Source organism: Bemisia tabaci, chromosome 2 (assembly GCF_918797505.1).
Source record: "Bemisia tabaci chromosome 2, PGI_BMITA_v3".
Lineage (NCBI taxonomy): Eukaryota > Metazoa > Arthropoda > Insecta > Hemiptera > Aleyrodidae > Bemisia > Bemisia tabaci.
Genome location: NC_092794.1, coordinates 42,732,824 through 42,753,457, shown reverse-complemented (window position 1 = coordinate 42,753,457; position 20,634 = coordinate 42,732,824). Strand labels below are relative to the sequence as shown.

At 36.1% G+C, this 20,634-nt stretch overlaps 2 protein-coding genes across 3 annotated transcripts; one reads left to right on the top strand and one right to left on the bottom strand.

Moving 5' to 3' along the window:
• Nucleotides 1-135: 135 nt before the first annotated feature.
• Arfip (ADP ribosylation factor interacting protein arfaptin) lies at nucleotides 136-8,634 on the top strand. 2 transcript variants are annotated; one of them, XM_019055821.2, is made up of 7 exons: nucleotides 136-269; nucleotides 2,009-2,181; nucleotides 3,444-3,620; nucleotides 4,190-4,299; nucleotides 5,363-5,574; nucleotides 7,081-7,255; nucleotides 8,109-8,634. In XM_019055821.2, exons 2-7 carry the CDS (start codon nucleotides 2,031-2,033, stop codon nucleotides 8,259-8,261), a joined length of 978 nt encoding a protein of 325 aa, XP_018911366.2. In that variant the 5' UTR covers nucleotides 136-269; nucleotides 2,009-2,030; the 3' UTR covers nucleotides 8,262-8,634. The 2 variants fall into 2 exon arrangements, with proteins under 2 accessions (XP_018911366.2, XP_072153445.1); XM_072297344.1 differs by having other exon boundaries at nucleotides 215-367.
• Nucleotides 8,635-9,394: 760 nt separating this feature from the next.
• LOC109040046 (FERRY endosomal RAB5 effector complex subunit 3) lies at nucleotides 9,395-18,922 on the bottom strand. The gene is made up of 9 exons (XM_019055819.2): nucleotides 18,698-18,922; nucleotides 18,053-18,277; nucleotides 16,350-16,680; nucleotides 15,357-15,521; nucleotides 14,261-14,464; nucleotides 12,560-12,678; nucleotides 11,954-12,096; nucleotides 10,737-11,102; nucleotides 9,395-9,526 (listed from the first exon to the last, which is right to left on the bottom strand). Exons 2-9 carry the CDS (start codon nucleotides 18,249-18,251, stop codon nucleotides 9,419-9,421), a joined length of 1,635 nt encoding a protein of 544 aa, XP_018911364.2. The 5' UTR covers nucleotides 18,252-18,277; nucleotides 18,698-18,922; the 3' UTR covers nucleotides 9,395-9,418.
• Between the last annotated feature and the right edge of the window lie 1,712 nt (nucleotides 18,923-20,634).

Sequence of the window (20,634 nt, the reverse complement as noted above, 5' to 3'; positions counted from 1 at the left end):
AGAGACAGGCAGCGGCAAATGATAAGAGCTTTTCACCCATCTTGAAAACTATTTATGACGTCACGCCGTCTAAGCTCACTTCAGCCAAAATCATCCAATAAAAAGGTATTAACAATTTTCCAATAAAAAGCAAGCTTTTGATTGGTTATCAAAATTCGCAATCTGTGTACGTCACAAGTTAGGCTCACGAGTTTGTTTTCATTTCTTTATCAGAAAACTTTGGAAAATTTTCTTGTTGTGAATTGGTGATCAATCGGATGTCAGCTTCCGTAAGTTTTTAGTTAATGTAACCGAAAGTTTTAAGCTAGATTTCCAGCTAATCTCTGTGCGAATACTAAATTTTTCTAAGGAGATGTGGTCTTTTAAGGTGTTGGAAATATTATTTTACCTGATGGATTTTCTATGAGTTAGGTGTTTCCTTATCAGATCCTGAACTGTTTGTTACAGTGACTTTACCTGGATCAGTGAGAGGAATTAAATTTTACATTATTTACCAAGTTATTTTTCAGAAACTTTTTTCTCCAAGATTCTCTATGTACCTAGGTTATTAATGTATAGCGCAATCAACGCTACAGCTCACTATGGAGGTGGAAGAAATCTGGTTCTCGAGCTTGTCAGTAGAGCAACCCTCAAAAAATGGGCACTTGGTTGACAGCCGATAGAAGCGTAAAGTGTATATCTAAAATATCATGGATTTCAAAGGCTAGGCAGGATGTTATCTCATCATCATGTTGAAGTTTTATTACTGATGATTGACTCGCACTCAAATTGTGATACTGTACTTAACTAACAGCATCAATCAGCAATGTAAAACCCCATGAAATTCAAAGTGATAAATTCTAAACTACTCTCTTTATTAGTTTAGACACACCACTGAACACTTTTTATCAAAGAACCTACTAAAATCAACTCGCAGATTTCTCATTCCTAGAATCGGTCTTTTTTTTGCTTGCAAATTTTTGTTTAAAGATGCTGTAGCATCGGGTGCAAGTACCAGCTCCAATCATGCTACCCCAGCCTCTTAGTTTCCTTTCGTAATAATGAATGCTGTTACCTTTGCCAAATCAAATCATCACAGATATCAACTAGAACTGTGGTTTCTAATTCTTTGCAACACTGATTAAGTTCAATACTTTGCTTATATTTAGTTCTGGTAAAAAGTAAAACAGAGAGTATACACAATCTTGCATTTCTTGGCAAATGGGAGTATTCCTCTCCTGTATGGAACCAATGGAGGATTGTAATTTTTACTTTTGAAATTCTATGGCGATGATATTTAATTAAAAGCAGTGTTCCAACTTCACCTCCAAGTTTTAGGAGCCGTTTGGCCCATCAAGTTCAATTTTTAGGGGCCATTGAAGATTTTTTAGGGGCCAAATTGAATTGCTGCCTATATATCACGGCGCATTCAGTGAAAAGTTATACGCAAGATATACAGTTACAGGACTTGCAAGTTGCAGCTCGCAGCCATTACTTGGGAAAGGGAAAGGCCAAAGGAATGATATTCCGATTTAAAACAAGGAGCTTTTAGTTTACTTAAAGTTTGTTCAATTAAATAATACTTTTTCTGACTTCCTATTATGAAAAGTAGTAGAACGATTCTATAGTATGTACGATAAGTAGTACGATTCTCGATCTGCTGAGCCGCTGCCGCGACGAAGTTCCGCGCGCAACTGCTTGCTATGCGCGTTCAGTCCAGGCTGCCTGACAAAAATCTTGAAATCATCAAACCGTAATTTAGGATTGCGACAATTTTTTAGGGGCCACGTTTGGCGCAGGGTCTTCATTTTTTAGGGGCCATGGCCGATTTTTTAGGAGCATTTGGCGACATGGCGCTCGTGGGGTTGGAACACTGATTAAAAGAGGGCCTCAGAAGCTCTTGTAAAGAAGAAAGAAGAGAAGAAAAAAGAAGTTTTTTAACAAAATTTTGAAACACATAGAATTATCCAAATAATACATGGTCTTACATCACTTCGCCTACTTACCGCTTTTTTCTACCTTTTGACAGGTATCTTTCCCCCCCTAATTTTATGAAAAAGATGGAAGAAAATTCAAGAAGTAAAATGCGGGATTCGACAACAATTCATGAAAACAGCAGTTCGATCCTACCAGAATCAACTCCATCCCGATCTCCAAGAAGTACTGAAATGACAGCATCCATATCGCTTGGAAATCTATCAGGTTTGCCCTCTTACTATACCACCTTCTGTACTCACCTGTCTGTATGCCAGAGAAACTTTAAGATATATTTTGAAGATCAGGGGGCCCAAAAGAGATTTTGCCGATACTAGCTTTTCTTTGCCGGCAACATGCTACAACTCCTGTAGGTACTTTCATAGACGGTAAATTTTATAGTACCAAAAATTTGAAATTGTCTTTACATTCCAGAACAATCATAAAGTTAAGAACTAATTACAATAGACTTATCCAGATGCAAACTGCCCTGTCTTCCTCCTTCTACATTTAACACGGTTTTGAAAAAAGAATGTCCATCCTGTTACCAGCTCATTCACATTTGTAAATTCTACTAACTTTTTGTTATTAAAGATTCCTGTAGGTAAAAATTTGTGGACACATAGCATATCCACAGTGAAACTCCCAAACCTTGTATCTCGTAGCGATGTGTCAAAATCTCCGCTCCTATTTTATTACTTAAAAGAAGACAAAACCAGCATCATGGCTCTAGATTTTCACAGAATATTCTTCTCATTGAGGAGAAAAATCAAGGAAGGTTTCCGGAGTTGATGTTGAGTAGTTTTCCATTTGAAGAATAAAGTATGACAGAAGGTCTGCAATGTTACAAACTTAGAAATGTGGAACAGGGATTAGGTTGCCGCTCAATTTTCTTTTATTCTTTATTATTTTTGCAGCTGAAAATGAGCCTGTGATGGCCCAAAACATCCTGCCCTCATTGTGTTTTTAGTATTTTAATCTTTTTTTAACAATGTTTTTTTTTTTATTTATTCTATCATGTTTATAAGTAAATGTAAGGATATTAGTCTTCCTGTGATCAAGATATCATTGTTCTCTTAGAATAATGTAATCCTATCAAATCCTTTGCAAAGTTCTAAGAAACCCAATACCAAGAATAAAGGTGATGATAGCCATCATTTCCAAGCGAAAAAATTGACAGTGGAAATTGAAAAACTAGTACTATCTTGATTTCAATGTTTCAAAATGTCTGCTCTCATTCATTTTTCAAGGAAGTAAGCACTGACTTATATTTCTGCACGATTTTTTAAAGCACATGTTTGTAATGGCCAAGGAAAATCAAGTAAAATTTTGTGACGTAACGATGAATGATCTTAAATTTAAAAACTGTAAGTAAGACAGAAAACTGAGGTACGTATTTTCTAATATTACCATGATCGTTCAGTTTAGAATTCCCATTTTGTCATTAATTTTTTCATACCTGTATCTTGAACATATTTTCCCGTGTCCAGGAAAAACCAGTAAAGCATCATCCAGCCTCATATCTCCTCAGAATGGTGACTCCCAATGGCACAAAAACTCCCCCTCAAAAATCGTGTCCATCAAAAACTGGAGTATATCAACATACAAGTGCACTAAACAACTCATGTATGAAAAATTTGGTAAATCCTCCAGAACTATGGATACAGGTACATTTATTTATATTTAGCATCTTTGCTAACTTTGCTCCTCTAGGGTACCATCCACCTATCTAATGTAACTACACTAATGCACTTCAGTCTTCCAATTTTGTTGCGCAATTAGCCACGCTACTGCATGCTGGGAAGTTTCTGTACCCCTGTCAAGAGGTGAACTGCTCTCTTGGTATGAGTTATAGAGGCTATAAGTATCACTTCACAGGAAAGCGATATGTATAACAACTGCTGACTTATCTGACCTACGACCTCCATGGCTCTATGAGTAACTTATTTCTTAATTACATTTATGAAAATTGCCAGCTGCATAGAGACTTGTCAATTGCTGACTAACTTTTATAATAACGACTGACCACACAAAGATGTGCGTCTCAATTGTTTTAATGACTCTTTCCTCTATTTGCAAATTATGACAAAATCTTTTTTCTCAGATTTTGTTTTATTCACCCTCTACTTTTGACAGCTGTTGTATTTTTTTGAAGCCTCCTGAAAACCAATTTTTGTAATCCTTTGCAATGATGGAGTCATGAAATTATTCGAAATATGTTTGTCATTAATTTCAGAACTAGAGAACCAGATAGAAGGATTACGTGACACCCAGAAGAAGTACGCAAATATTTTGAGGCTTGTTCGAACCATGACCAGTCATTTTTACCATGTTGTCCAAACACAGGTGGGTAAATATGTGAGGTTTTTCAGTGTAGTAAATAAATGCCTAAGTTCAGTTATTAAAAGCCAAAGTTCAGTTATTAAAATTAATCCATCCGAACATTGTGCTGAAGGACAAGAAAAGGTGAGAGGTCAGAGAGCAAACTAGTAGCAGCTTGATGATTTGTACTGCGATTTCAGAAAACGATTTTGCCACAAAATACAATAGCCCCCCCCCCCCAAAAAAAAAAATCGAGTTTACAACAATTGGTACTTTTGACAGCAACCCATCGATTTATGATGATTTAGAACATTGATATTGATTTGTAATTACAGCGTATATCCTTCATTGTTAAGTATGAAGTCTTCTAAAGAGAGCTATAAGTCATTGAGGATGGAGGAAGGAGCAACCTTCTGCTCTGTTTCTTTAAATTCTGTTTTCCCGCTAAAAAATAGTACAAAAATCAAATCTTGACTCTAACTGCTAAAGAGTCTGTTGCTTCTTAACCAATTAGGAACCTCCAAATGTATGTGAGTGACGAAAAAATAATAATCTGGTCTCATGTCCAAAAAACATTGGAAAAGAAACAATTAACAAATTGCTCTGAATGAATATCGACAGCATGGAATATTTTGAATAAATTCTTTCTATTTAATAGAAGCATACAGTGAAAGTTTCAGAATTTATTTAATCTCTCCATTACATCAGATTCAAAATATTTGAATATTACAAATGCATAAATGAGTCTCTTAACTTTTGTAGAAAAATAAGAAAATATCTCCCCAGTTCCAGTAAAGCTAGGCCCAAGGGTGCTCTTTGTAAACTTCAGCGCTTATTTTCTCGCTTCTTTAAAAATTTAGATCTTAAACTCATATGTGTCGCAAGCTTCCACTAAATTTTTCAGTGACACATGCCTTCTCAAAATCTCAAGAATGGCCCCTCTATCTATGACACCCTTCAATCGCGATCATATATTAATCTCTAAATATGCACACTTTCTTTGTCTTTTTTTTGAACTTCAGAGAACTATGGAGCTTTTAAAAAGTGTTTTTCAAGCATTAACTGGTTGTTTTTTTCTTTCTTTTAGCATTTAATGGGCGAAGCCTTTTCAGACTTGGCGCAGAAATCACCAGAATTACAAGAGGAATTCTTGTATAACTCAGAAACTCAGCGAAATTTGATGAAAAATGGCGAAGTACTTCTAAGTGCATTACATTTTTTTATATCATCAGTGAACACACTGTGCAATAAAACCATTGAAGATACACTTCTCACTGTTCGTCAGTATGAAACTGCAAGGTAGGTTAGCGGCATAGAGAGTTTCATATTGGTCCTTCAGGAGAATTTTTCCAACCACTTTTTAACAGGCATATTTCTTGTTTGCTAAATGCAGCTGTGTCGCATACTAAAGAGGAAACCCGCATATGAACCTGGGCAACACGGACTAAGGTACCATGTTGCGTATTGAAGAGGAGTTTAATAGGTTTCCTTACTAATTACCCATTAAGATTTGGAGAAGCGTTTGAAACAGCAAAAGTATGTTTTGGAGACCAAAAATTTATCGTCAATTTTTGGAAGAGCAGATATAAAAGAATAACACTGGAAATCCGTTGAGATACCATGACACACTTTATCCACCTTGAAAGCCGGATCACACAAAGTCAATAATAGAAAGTTCTGCACCTAGTAAAATATTGTAGAATGACTTGCGAGAGCTTAAGAAAAGACATGTAGTCACTGCTGAAATAGTGATCACAAAGTAAAGTTCCTGACGAATGGAAGAGGACATGCAGGCCTAGAAATGTAAGTTTTAGGGTGCATTACATCAGCCATCCGGTGCACAGATAAAAAAGATTTTAAATAAATGTGATGTTGCATTTGATTGTACACAAGCGTTGTCTTAAGGCCGAGAATGCTTGGCAAGTTGGAACTTAGAATGAGACAGAAGAAATAAGAGGGAAAAGGATAGACGAAAAATATGTCTCAGGGAGAATCTCCAAAAAAACGTGCGTAAGTTGGGACAAGCTGCTTTGTCATTGTAAAATATTATCAACTTTTAACAGCTGTAGAGGAAGTGCAGCATTTATTTTGCTATTAATTGATTTTCAATGTGATGTGCCATTCTAAAAATTGGCTGCAATAAAAAAATTGAGGAGCTTTGTACAAAAAGGGCCCCTAGTGAAAAATCACTTTTGAGAGAAAGGCATTTGAAGTTTCCATAAATACTTTCTGGTAGCTGACGGTGACTTTCATCAGAGCTTGGACTCCAATTTCTAATGCAAGTCATCGTCAGTGGCTAGAAAGTAACGATGAAAACCTCAAATGCATTTTTCCTAACTGCGATTTTTTGCTATGGACCCTTTTTCCAGGAAGCTCTTTAATTAAAATCTTATTACAGCCAATTTTAAGGAAGGTGCTTCATATTGAAAATCATTCAATAACAATTCACAGATCAGACTTATTAGCTATTCTCTGCAGAAAAAAATTGTATACCGTATGGATTATTTTCCGGTTTTGTTGTAGTCCAAACAACATGTTTTTGGAATTCAATGTTTTATGGACTTGTGATTTTAAATTTGTGTTTCTAACTTGGGTAGATAATGCCCAGTCACAGCCAAATACTGTTGTCATTGTCCAGAACAACGTTGAGGCTCCCAAAAACCTCAAGCACTGATGAAGATGTTCAAAACCTGGTCATTACCCAAATGTATATCTTTTGATTTTGATTGGGAACCTACTCTCTACATTATTATCAATTATTTATCATGATTATCCTATGCATAAAGTTTTTGCATGTTGTTATAGAATTGAATACGATGCTTACCGTACGGACCTGGAACTGCTGGTTCAAGCAAGTAGTTCAGAGACGAACAGTGAACGGTTAGAGAAAGCACAGACAAATTTTGAACGCCACAAAATGGATTTTGAGAAATTACGAGCTGATGTTGTCGTCAAACTCAAATTCCTCGATGAAAATAGGGTAAGTCAGGTTTTAAATTGGATACTATGAATTCTAATTCATTTTTAAGAAATGTTCAAAAAAAATTTTAGAGTATTGCCAAATGCTCCTCTAAAAGCATGACCATTTCAACAATGACACTCTCAATTTTCTTATCATTTATTTTTAGCTTTAAAATTCAGCAAATTTTGATGAAGAATTGGAGTTAAAAAAAGCTGTAAAGACTTCAATTTTGACACTCTACGTTGCTGAATGAAAAAAAGGCTTGTTTCAAATTTTGCACTCCTCTAATTTTGTAATAGACCTAAAATCAAATGTTTAGTTAGGAGAAATGGACTACATTTTGCTTTGGAACTACAATGTGTGGCTTGTTGGTAAAAATGTGCATAGAGAAACTAATGGTACCTATATTGTTTTTAAACTGCGACAGAAATTGTAGTTCCTAATCGCATAATTAAGTTCAAATCATGATTAGCGGCAAAAGTTGCAAAGTGACTTTTTGAAAGCCAAGTAGATGAATCAGCAAAATTAGGTAACAGCAGGCTGATTGTTGAAAATAGACAAAGCGAAAGACAAAAAAGGCATTGAGAGTATTGAGCGATCATATCGGTTGAAATTGGTGGCTCCTATAGACTAAGGGAGAAAGTGATAGACCAGCTATCTGGTCTCCCATGGGTTGTTGTTAGTTAGCCTATTACCTACCTCCTTTGTCCATTGCAACAACCTGCTTCCACCAATAGGATCCCTCCGCATCCTTGTTGTCTTCTTTGTCTATCAAATTCAACAATCAGCCCGCAGCAGTTCATGTATCGATTCAGATTTTCTGTTGCTATGATGGTTGAGTTTTTATTCTTGAATTTGTGTTTTATTTCAGGTTAAAGTTATGCATAAACAGCTCCTCCTGTTCCATAACGCCATCTCTGCATATTTTTCTGGAAACCAACAAGCTTTAGAGGCAACCCTCAAACAGTTCAACGTGAAAGTCAGACCACCGAATTCAGCCTTACCCTCTTGGTTGGAGCAATAATAATCGGTTGCCTATCATATTTCTCATATTCCAATGCAGGATCTCATCCGTTCATGAACTAAATCTAAGTCAGAGTGATTAGTTTTAAAGATTGTACATGATTTTATTTATTCAACATTTTTTTATCTCATTTTTTAGTTTTGATCGACTACAGTGTAAGTTGAAAAGTCTGTCAAAAACTCAAAGACGTCCTTGATCAGATCTAGTCATAGCCAAAGATTTTGACTATATCATCAGATGTTTGGCTCCTTAAAGTTTTGAATAGTCATAAATTGTGAGTACTTAAGAGCCAAATTTATTGTTAACCTATATAATACAATTTGTATGCCAGAACATGTTATTTGTTTAATAAAAAGCTGAGTTCTTTCTATAATCTTTTCGTGTATTCATTGCAAAATTTGGCCTTTAATTTTGAGAAAATGTTGCGAACTTTCTCTACCCGTTTTTCTCTCTCTCTCTCCCCCCCCCCTTGCCCTCCAAAGCATCAACCGCCTGATGCTTTTGACTATTTTAGGCTATCTCTGGTTATTCTCTGTAGATGACATCATAAGTTGTTTCCTGATTACCTTTGGCAAGTATCTCTAACTCAATAGCTCCCAGCAGTTTTTTTCTTAAGAGAAATACCAGTTACACCAAATTTATTTTCATGTACTTTTAAAAATCCTGGTTTTCGGGAGTAAAGAGTAATTTGTAAGCTCCTATATTCATATGTAGTACGTGATGGTTTGTAATAAGCTTTCGTTAAGAGCTGCTATGCAGAAAGTTGCCATGATTATTGGGAAAGATTACTCAACACTTAGGCTCTCAATTCAACGGCCAAAATATGAGACCACGTATCTCCATTATGGCGATTTAAAATTTCCGCTCATATTTTAATTTTTATAAGAGAAACAAGCCAAATTTAAAGGTCGAAATTTTCATGGAATATTCTACTCATAGTGAATAAAATTTAGGGAAATTGTCAAGAATTTATGTTGTATAGTTTCTCGAAGAAAAATAAGGTATAACAGGAAGTCTGCAACATTGCAAACGAAGATATGTGATTGTGTGTCTTGTCCATTGAATTGTATCTCTCCTTTTAATTAAGTTTCTGAGGCGATCACAGTACTAAAACATTAAAAAAAGTAGAAATATTCAGGTTTTTCTTGGTAGGGAATTTATTTTGAAGATGCACTAGAACTAGCTTTGAAGACAAGTGGATTTGAGATTCTAAAAATACTGGGCAGCATTGAAGCAAGACTTGAAAACACTTCCTCTGATATACCCTGTAAAAAGTGCAAAAAAATTAATTGTTAAAAAATAATATAAGTAGGTACTTATGTAACATTATCTTACTCTACCGCCGCGCACGCTCACATACTTCCCGCCGTCTCCAAACTGGGTTTTCCCTAATTCTTGATGATCTTAACAATTTCACGATCTGAATGCTCTGTAAATCTGCACAGTAGAGGCGCGAAGCGCCTCTGGGGGTTGGGTCGCGGAGCGGCCAGGGGGCGCAGCCCCCTAGTAATATATAAATCAAGTACAAATGTCCTCCTAGGCATGGTAATTTAATTGTTTTTTTTCTCATTGTTTTCATCTCTATTGTTTGTATTACAAACACAAGAAGAGGAACTTCAGCAATGCTATTCTTGAGTTGGTTTTCTTTGTTTCTTGTTACACATTGTCTGCTATTAATCCCTGCTGCCAAGAAAAGCGTCCTTAATTTTCCAGAGGTTGGTTTGAGTTTCAAATATCTCTAGACATTAAGGATTTAGATATTTTGGTTGTATCACTTAAAGCACTTGGGAAGTCAAGGTAAGGAATTACTGACTCATGGGATTTTTTAAAAAAGCTTGTCCATTAATTTTCAATTTGTGCAATTTTCCCGGATTTTTTTGAACGATATCTACTCTCAAAAGATGAGTCTGAAGTTGTGTATTTGAAGTCCCATTTTAATCATCACTGAGAAAATTAAGATGGCATCCAAAAATATCTCTCCCGTCAAATCACCCTTTTGACCGGGCAATCACCTCCGCAATCTATAGTCCGCGCAGCTGTGTACTGACAACAGCTGCTCGGACCATACATCTGTCGAAAGTGGGATTCAGGCAGGAGAGATATTAACGAACATCATTTTATTTTCCTTGGAAATGAGCGTTTAAATGAGAGCTCAAAATAGACAACTTTGGATTTGTTTTTTGTGGATTCGTACCGTTTGAAAAACTTGAGAAAATTCCTGAGTAATAGACGCACTCTCTACTTTTTGAAAAAGCTAGATTAAGAATTGGACAGTATTTTGCAATTTGGAACTACAATATCTGGCTCAGTACAGAAACGAAGTATGTGCCATTGGTTTCCCTGTGCTCATTGGTGTTTTTACGGATGGGATAGAAATTATAGTTTCTGATTGCAAAATCTAGTCCAATTACTGAACAAGCTCATTCTGGGTCAAAAAATTTATTTTGCAAGAACAAAGTAATAAATCCAACTTACTTTGGGCACTAGGAATTGCAGATTTTTTAAATCCGAGCCTCCCCAAGAGGTCATCTCTATCATGAAGCCTTTTACACATTTAAAGATCAGCTCTGCTCGTCTAGTGCACCATGCAACGGTCATCTCCTCAGTCATTTCATGCATGAGGAGGAGAGGAATGGTTAAAGTAGTCACATCATAACAACAGGCTGTTTTTAAAATGTTCCGCAGACCAAGCACAACAGGATGTCTAGAGTTCAGATCATTGGAGCGTAAAGAATCGTCCACCACCATGTGAAATACAACATGTACTGAGGATAAATTAGAGTGCCGAGTGATGAATATATCGCCAGTTTGTAAAGTTTTTGAGCCGCTTCCTCTCTTGGCCTGTAATAGATTAGAACGAGGGAGGATTTTAGTAGAGATACCCAGTTAATGGAAGGAACAGTAAATACTTTCCTTTATTAGGAAAGAATTGATGGTTCCATCAATGGTTTCCGGATATAAACCACCCATCTCCAGCAAATAAAAGAAATTTGAAAATATAGCATAATGGAATTACAGTTCTAATAAAATATTACAATGCGTGGTTAGAAGAAATAATGGAACAAAACGAACAGGTTTAGTTTTTTGTTCCCTGTTTTTTTTTGGTTTTTTATTTATTTTTTCTATCCTTGCATTGTGGTATTTTCTTAAAACTATGATATATATTTTTTTTATTTAGGGTATTTTCCAAAGAAGATACACTATTGCATCCTCCCATGATGTCAGACCCAGACCTGAGACCTTGAGAAGAGCACCAATCACCAGTCATAGATGACAGTATATACCATTCAAATTCGTAAGTATGTACCTATGTATGTATGCATGTATGTATAGTTGGTTGGTTGGTAGATACGTTTATTTGGTGCTTTTAACATTTGAGCCATTAACACCTTAGAGGTGAGATCAAAATAGTGTAGTACAGAATTTATGTATGTACATTTTGACCATTTTTTCAATTTCATTTTATTTACTGAAGATGGATGGTTTACATCCCGAAATGCATTTAAAGATTGAAAAAAATACCAACTCCATTCCAAAACAAAACGCAAGTTATGGCGTGAAAATTTGTATCCTTTTCTTTTATTGTTTTTTATACATAATTTGCCACTGGGTATTGGGAGAAAACAGGCTTTGCACTCCTTCTAGCCTGATTTATTAGTTTTAGAAGACTAAAATAATTTCTCAAGGCATACCTGTGTATCAACACTATGTAATGGTTGGGCGAATGATTGCCTCCAACTGACCGCTTCTCGCACTCTATTTCTAATTGATTCCAATTGATCCTCTGTATCTTCGAAATGAAATTCAGTTGACTTGGAGCTTACATCACAGAATTCTGTGAACAGTGAAAAAGAGTTTTCAAAAATTAAGGCCTGTGGTGCAGCGACAGAAACTTTGAATACTGACTAACTAATACTGCGTCATAAAGAAAAAGATTAGTAATATGTACTTCACTGTGTTCATCTATGAAAAAACATTATGTGAGGATGGCTGCTTGAGATATCTCCATGGGTCTGCCTGGAGCGCAAACTACAGAAATACATTATTGAAAATATTTGAACTGAGCCTGAGTTGAGTTTTGGAGCTATTGCTAAAATTTTTGTTCAGCTAAAAGCTAGAATTTTGAAAAATTAAGTCTGCCATTGATAACAAACATCATGGATGCAAAAGTAATGAAATATCAAACTAAATGATACCCACAGTAACACATGATACATAACTGGCGAGTAAACAATTTCTTTGCGATCCGCAATACAATAATGGAAGACAGTAAAAGCTTTTTGTTTTGAACACCATACCTTTGGTTGGGCCTGCAAAACTGCCTATATGAGCGTCAGACAATAATACTAGTCCGCAAAGATCGTTGGAGTACAATCCAAGAGAAGTCTGAAGACGTTGTGGTTGAATTTCTGAGCCACTGAAATAAAGGAAGAAATGTCTGTATAACTGCTGTAAATAGACCACTGGAATAGGTATAAATTAGAACATCATATTGTACGTTCCCTCTTTAAAATTTTATGCAGAAAGCGACTGGAAGTTAGAATATAAACTTCTCAGTAGGATATTAACACATACATTCACCGATCAAATAGAATACGAGGTCTGTCCGGAAAGTATCAAGCCTGCCTATCTTGGAATCGATTATAGATAAGAAATTGGGACTTGGTTTACACTTTATCCATATCCTCCTGAAAGCACACACGCAACGGCAATGACATACGTTCAATCAATTGACAGCGAGCACCTGATTCAACAGTGTGTATCAAGTTTTGGTATGTATCGCATTTTGTTTTCCACAAAATTGTCCGAGCGCAAAGATCAGCAAATTTACATCCAATTTTGCCTCAATCTCGGATTGACACATCAACCATTGCAGGAGACGAGTCGTGGGCCTACGAGTACGACCCTGAAACCGACGTCCATTCTTCAGCTTCGATCGCAAAGGGGGAAAAACGTCCAAAGAAATCGCGGCACAGTCAAAGCCAAGTCAAAGTCATGTTGACAATTTTTTTTAATCAAAAAGGTGTTGTGCATCATGAGTATACCCCCCAGAGACAGACTATCAACAAAGAAAGGTATAGGGAAACTTTGCGCCGTTTAAGGGATGCGGTGAGGCGGAAGTGTCCTGAGCTCTGGGCAAGCGGCGACTGGATACTCCACCACGACAACGCTCCTGCCCATTCCTCGTGCCTAGTCCAACAATTTTTGGCGAAACACAAGATCGCACGGGTGCCACCCCCCTACAGGCCGGATCTGGCACCCTGTGACTTCTGGCTGTTCCCCAAACTTAAAAGCGCGTTGATAGGAACTCGATTTCAGTCTGTCGAAGATATCAAAGCAAAACATGATGCAGCAACTGATGGCCATCCTGAGGAAGGATTTTGCGTAGTGCTTCCGGAAGTTAAAATACCGCTGGAACAAGTGCAATGTGACTGGTGGAGAGTACTTCGAGGGAGATTAAAGTTTTAAAGCCCCAGGCCAGCTAATTTCCTTTACAAATAAAAAAGTTTGTTACTTTCCGGACAGACCTCATATAAGCAAATTTTTTTTTATTACATGTACTTCATTGAACAAATTACAGTTGATACAAGTTTTTCTGCATTATCCTTTAACTTTTCCTGTATATACATAACTTTTCATCAAACTTTTTTAAAGACAGAAGTAATTACAAAAAAGAAAGAAAAAATCTGAAATTGGAGCAAGAGAAAAGAAAGGGGTAAAAAAAAAGGTGACCAAAAGTACTGAAACCTCTTACCATATTACGTAGTCATGAGTAGATTTGCTTTACCAGTCTACTTTGATAGACTACTTACTAGTACTTTAATCTTCCTCATGAGTTGTTTTCCCAATAACCCGTTGTGTAAATTGGTTTCTACATAAAATTGTACAGATAGTGCATATCACAGAATGCTTCAGTTTTTAACTTGTCTAGTGTTTCATTTGCAGAAATTCTAAAATACTAAAGCACCACTGAACTAAGTAAATCTTTTTTTACTTACCCAGATTCATCTAGTTTGTTAGCACAAAAATCGAAAACATCTGCCGATAGGATCCTTATGTTGTGCATTTGTTTTAGTTGAGAACCTAAATGAATTGTAAAACTTTCCTCCAAAATTGGAGCTGTATCTTTGCTGGGCTCCAGCGGACTGAAGTGTGACAATGAGGCAGTTTCTTGTTCTTCAAGCAGTTTCATCAACCACTCTCTGAAAATTAAGTTACAATTTAAAAAAGAAAAAAAATATTAAACATTGAAATTTATCCTTAAGAAAATAATCAAACGATAAAAAAGATGCTGTAGTGCATAGACTGTCCTCACAGTCATATTGATAGTAATACAAGAAGAGTACCTCTATTTTCAATTTTTTTCGAAGGCTCATCGAAATCCCATAGAAAAACCTTAATTTAAGTCTTTTGGCTTATCAAAGTATTTTAATTTGACAAGGTATCATGACCCATGACCATTTTTTTCTCTTCGTTCACTGCTTCTGGCAATGTAAATGGTCAAAAATTAATGATAAAATTTCATGAAACTGACAACAACTTAGGAAAAATATGGGAAATAAAGAAAAACTCAATAAATAAAATTTTTTTTGAGTTGCTAATTGTTGCACTGATTCAGATCTGTATCTTAAATTACAAACCATCACAAAAAGAAATAAACTTTTTGCATTTTTAAGACACCTTTTTGGGCAAATTAATAATTTTTCATCCATCCCAGGTGGTGGACTTTCTCCAAATGATTATATGAAACAAGTAAGCTGTGTTCAATTTTGTATGACATAAATATGAGCATGTTTTCATGGCATTTACAAAAAATATAAGTATATATCTATTCTACTGCATCGCGGGCAAAGAGAGTAGAAACGGACTGGTCAGCAGAGGCCTCAGAATTTTCAAAACTTTTCTTTGTTCTACTTAGCTGACCTCTACATCAGTCTCGATAAGTAAACATTGACTGTCAATAAAATTAAGATGAATGCAGATGAAAAGGCTGGAAGCATCCTATCGTCAATAAAGAACTAAAGCTAAGTATTCTGGTAGAAATAAGTAAAGCTTGCTTTTCAGATAAAATTGATGACTTAGCCAATTACCTACCTGTAATCTTTCCGTTGACTTTCCTTTAAAGCATCAACTTCACTATTCCATTTTCCGTGCACCAGATTTTGGTCTTCAAAATGACTTGCAGCCAGATCATTTACATCTTTTTCCGTGCTATAAATGTCAACACCTTCTACAGCACGACACATTTCTTCTGTTTGCCTAGAAATGTTATAGTGTATTGTAAGCTATGGAAACAGTTTTGTTAAGATATAACAACAGAAAAATCTGCCAATATTTCAGATATTAGTGATAGAATTAGGTAGACAGAGATATTATCAAATATATGCAATAGACCGTATTCGATAACGGTTCGGTGTATCGTTTGGTTCAAAACAATAGAACATAACCTCAAACCAAACAGTAGGGATTTAAGTTGGAAAAGCTGAAAATGAGAAATTTCCTGACAATTTCACTTTGAATTGGCATTTGGTGCTCAAAAGAATGAAAAATCTGTTACAAAAGACCCGTTCTCTTACATTTCTGAATTTACTTTTGAGGCTATGTTTATGTTTTGAACCAATCGATATCGATACAATCTCAGCCGTTTGATGTATCGAATACGATCTATACCTATTCAGCCATTCATATGTAGATTTCAAGGCTTGCAAAAATGATGTTTGTTTACTCGGGAAACTATGTAAACGTTGCGTATAATCTATTTGAATTTTTATTTTCGTCAAATGTGGCAGGAATTTTTCAGGAAAATAATATAAAAGAAAAAAAAAGTTTTAACAGCAGAGGTACACAACAAAAAGAGCCTCATTTGCCATTATTTCTCGGCATGGCAGTGCTTAGATTCGAAGTCCTTTTAAAAAACTTATTTAAGAGACTCCAGACGTAAAGAAAAAAAATCTATTACCTACCTGTTAATACATATAATTACAGAGTAAAAATAAGAAAAACTGCGCTTGTTGAAAATAGAAGAATGGAATTACAGCTGAAGCTTAATCTAAAAAATATGCAAAAAAGCAACAATTGAGTAGTTACCAAGCTGAAAGAGATTTTAGTTGGATGTCTCGTTGTGATATCAGCTCTGCAACTGCTAAGGCATATGAATTTTCTACTTGCAAAATTGTCTCCAAAGCAGAGCCGGAATGAACTAGTTTATGATAGACACTCGAAAATAATTCGCTGTCAGAGGTGCCTTCTTTTTTCACATACTGGAGAGTTTCAGCTTTGAATGCTTTCTCCCAAATTTTAATGATCTCTTCAATATCTATTTTACCATCATTACACTTCTCCAACACTTCTTGTGACTCTTTATCATGGAACTCAAGAGTTTTTGATTCGATGAAATCATTCAGAGACTTGAGTAAATCTGAAAAATAGACAAAAATTAGTTAGTTTCCAAGTCAATAAAAAAAAGACCCCAATAGCCAATACACAAGGTGCCTACAGCGCAATGAAAACAATTTGTCCTTTGAGGCCTCTACTTCAATGGGATAACATAGACCTCATGACCACATTTTAGCTCGATTGATTTAATGTGAGTATACTCAAATTTGAGTTGAAAGAGACGCGTTGAATCATAGTCACAGCAAATTGAGTCTATAGGGTTGTTTATGCTACACATTAAACTCACGCTGCACAACAATGCAAATTGAATACTGAATCAAAATTGCCTTTGAGTCTTGTCTCACCTCTCACCTTAGTTTAGAGTACAGATTACTCTGCGTACAATAATTTTAATTAGACTTGATTGTCGAATTAGATTCCAGCCAGAATCAACAGAGCATAAACTTCGCTCAAACTTATTTTGATTAATATCGTGATTGAGTCTTATCTTAATGCTAAATTTTGGTAATTGTTGAATGTTACATGCATTCAGTGCTTTTAGTACTTTCAGATTGAGTGATGAAAAAAAATGCTCTCTCTTTCCATCTAGAAAACTTTAGCGCATTGTGTCTAGAATTCTTTATTTTATTAATTCCTTGATATAGGTATCCTGATTTCCACAAAAAATCTTTGATGGAAGCCTGGGGTTTCCTCTTAGTCTCCTCTAGACTCTATCAAACAAACACGATTCTTCCAAATTTTCGAATAAATCAAATTTTTTATCTTTTCCCTGATTCTTTGAAGTCGAGTCTTCATGGATCACCCGCTTTGACAATAATTTTAATTCAGAATTGACAGAGAGAAAATTCTCGGTTTTTAGCTTCAATTCCCTGATTTTCCCAAATATCTTCAGGTATTCCCTGATGAATCATGGTTATCATTTACTGGCTTTTCCAGGTCTCGGACACCATGCCTTATCCAAAATTAATTACAGATTTTCAGGGGTGGTCTACTTTGAACAGGCACTTTGATTTCATATTCTTCCTCCAAAACTGTTTAGCTATGATAGATCCTATACTTCAGGAATGTTGCAGTTTTAGCAGAAACATGGATCTATAAAACAAGGACAAAATTTGACAGGTGTCCTTTCAACCCAACTGGACAGTGACCTGTACTAGTGGATGCTCTGTCGACAGACTTCATACATCATAAGAATTATTTGATGATTGTAGACGATGATTTCAGCATTTTTTTCCCTCTATGTATTTTTTAGTTTTTTTTTACCTACTTACATTACTGTCACTCAGGAAATATCTTTATGGTGTTTCATAAAATAGATTTGTGATTTTCTTCTGTGGGCGGCTTGCACTGCAACAGGTCCCATGGAAAGAGGAAATGTTGGATTGAGTAAGTACCTGGTTTCACGTGGTATGGAAGTTGAAAGGTACTAATAAGTCTTGAAGCAAATTCAGGTATTGACTCATTGAAAGGAATCGAAATGGGAACTTCTAAGTTTCGAGGTGAGGAGGTAGATGAAACTGGCAAACGGTATTGGAAACTTGCGATACCTTTACCGTTCTCATCAGGATGACCGTTGTGATTTGCACTTGCCATTGCAAATATATATCATGAGACAGTGCCTGTAAAATATGAGGAGACAGAGTTTGCTATATTTAAATATTATTTTTGAAACTAACAACTCATAATGATGATACAACTAATTAACTCATTACTTGCATGCTAGCGAACCAGATGTAACATCCTTAGTGGATGATAGCACATGATGAACGTTAAGACACCAGACTAACGGCGCTTCAAAAGATCTAATATCTAAATGTCTAAACCTAATGAGTTATACTAATGGTTTTGTCCTAGTTGAGAACATATTCCTACAATACTCCACCCGACTAAACATTTCTTGGTCTAAAATCAGTTGAAAAATTGATGCATGACTGTATTGCCATGAATATTAAATTGTTAGTCTAATAGTATGGAAAATACTTCAAAATATCATTATCTAAAGCTTAAAGAAGGCGGAAGATAACTTTAGGTTTACCTACCTTTTGATTATCTTTCTGCTGTTCGGGTGACTGTAAACAAATCTCCTATAGAGATGCTAAAAGACCGCCGAACAATTATTGTCACCGTACACAAATTAAGTAGAAGTTTTCTATATTCATTAACAAAAAGATCAGCAGGCGGTTTAAAATAAAAGATAAATTACTTCACATCCATCCACCCATCCTGAGCGTTCCGATAACAAGTGATATTGATATGACATGATAACACGGAGTCGAGTGTTCAGCAGAGATTCACTCCTGAATTCCGAAGGCAGGACTTACAAAAAATCCTGCCGAATTTCCATCGCAAACTGTCTGGTGCGCAGTCGGGAGCATCGATGTTCCCTTTCTGCAGACCCTAGGCACTCCGCACCCGGAGAAGGATTTTCTGTCAGTCCTCGCCTCAGGCAGAGATTCAGCCCCTGAGCTCTGAAGGAAGGACTGACAAAAACTCCTGCGGACCAAGACGGAATCTTTTAAAGTGAAACGTCCCTTTATGTAAAAGAAAAATCTGCACAATTGCTCTTCTTTTATTTATAGGGTACGGAATTCGAAGTAAAACGACCGTAGGCGTAAGGAATACAAAAAATACTAATAGGAAATTTCAAAATTACTCTTTGGGGCCGTCCATAAATTACGAAAGGCAATTTTTCCGATTTTTATGACCCCCCCCCCCCTCTTCTATCGTTTAAATGCATAATTTAATAAAAAAAATGGCGTTGAAACAAATCGGTATTGTTTTAAACATTACTAATCGCTGGTAGGAGATCATGAAAAATAACAGTTGTATTGAAAAAATAACAGTTTTTAAATTCAAAAAGTTCAGAAAAATTACATTTTAACCAAAAAACATTAAACGTCTAAAAAACGAAATTTGGACTAGTAAGTCTTTAAATTAACGGAATTTGGAAGAAACAAAATTTTTGCGTTTGGCTTACGTATAGGCATAGGTAAGGCACCTCTGGACCTCCTCCCGGCTCCCTGTAAGTGCATTAGGTACGTAATTTGCGGACGGCCTCTTTGGTAAAGGCATACTTACATTTATTTGTTTATACTGCCCACTGATGTTACATTTATTTCTGTCTTCGGAGTCTGCTTTTTCCTCTAAAAAAAATTATTGGACGGTCTACGTAAGATTATTAGGGCCCTACACCTTAGGTCCAGAGGTTTCTCTGCAAGAGGAGCCCTTTTCAATTACGTGCGCAAAAATGCACGCCTCACTCTTATTTTATGGAAAAAAGTATTTCTTTACGGCCACTCGCGGCATTTATGACATAATGTGTAATATAATGATGTCAAAATTTTAGCACAGAGGGACGCGATCCGCGGATCTTCCACTCCGGAGGCGAGCTCTTTGCCACAGGGCTACAGCGACAAACAAGAAATCGCTTCATAATTGCTAATACATAAAGCCCTTTCCACACGTTGCAAGTTTTGCTGCAAGTGAGCCGAAAGTGGGAGTCATCACTCATCGATGATCGTGAAATTTGCGGGCGGGACGCAAATTTCACGATCATCGATGAGTGATGACTCCCACTTTCGGCTCACTTGCAGCAAAACTTGCAACGTGTGGAAAGGGCTTCAGTGCAATTGAAGTTCTCTCTTTCTCCACCAGAGCTGAGAGCATACACGCATCGGTGTCACGCTCCCGCTTACTGATGATCTGCGGCAGGATTTTCTGTAAGTCTAGCCTTCCGGGCCAAGAGTGAATCTCTGCTAAACTCAAACGCCGATAAGACGATAATGATAAAAACAAAACATTGCATTTCACAATTTCACAGGATCAAAATAAAAAAATGAAAGGAAGAATGGTAGAGGCAAAAATGCAAGCTGACGTACTTAGCTACGTCATTGAATGAAAACCAATGCTGCCAGATTTTCAAAAATCATACATTCGCATAGCCTGCATTATCAATAAATGCTAAAGCTCAGGCCTA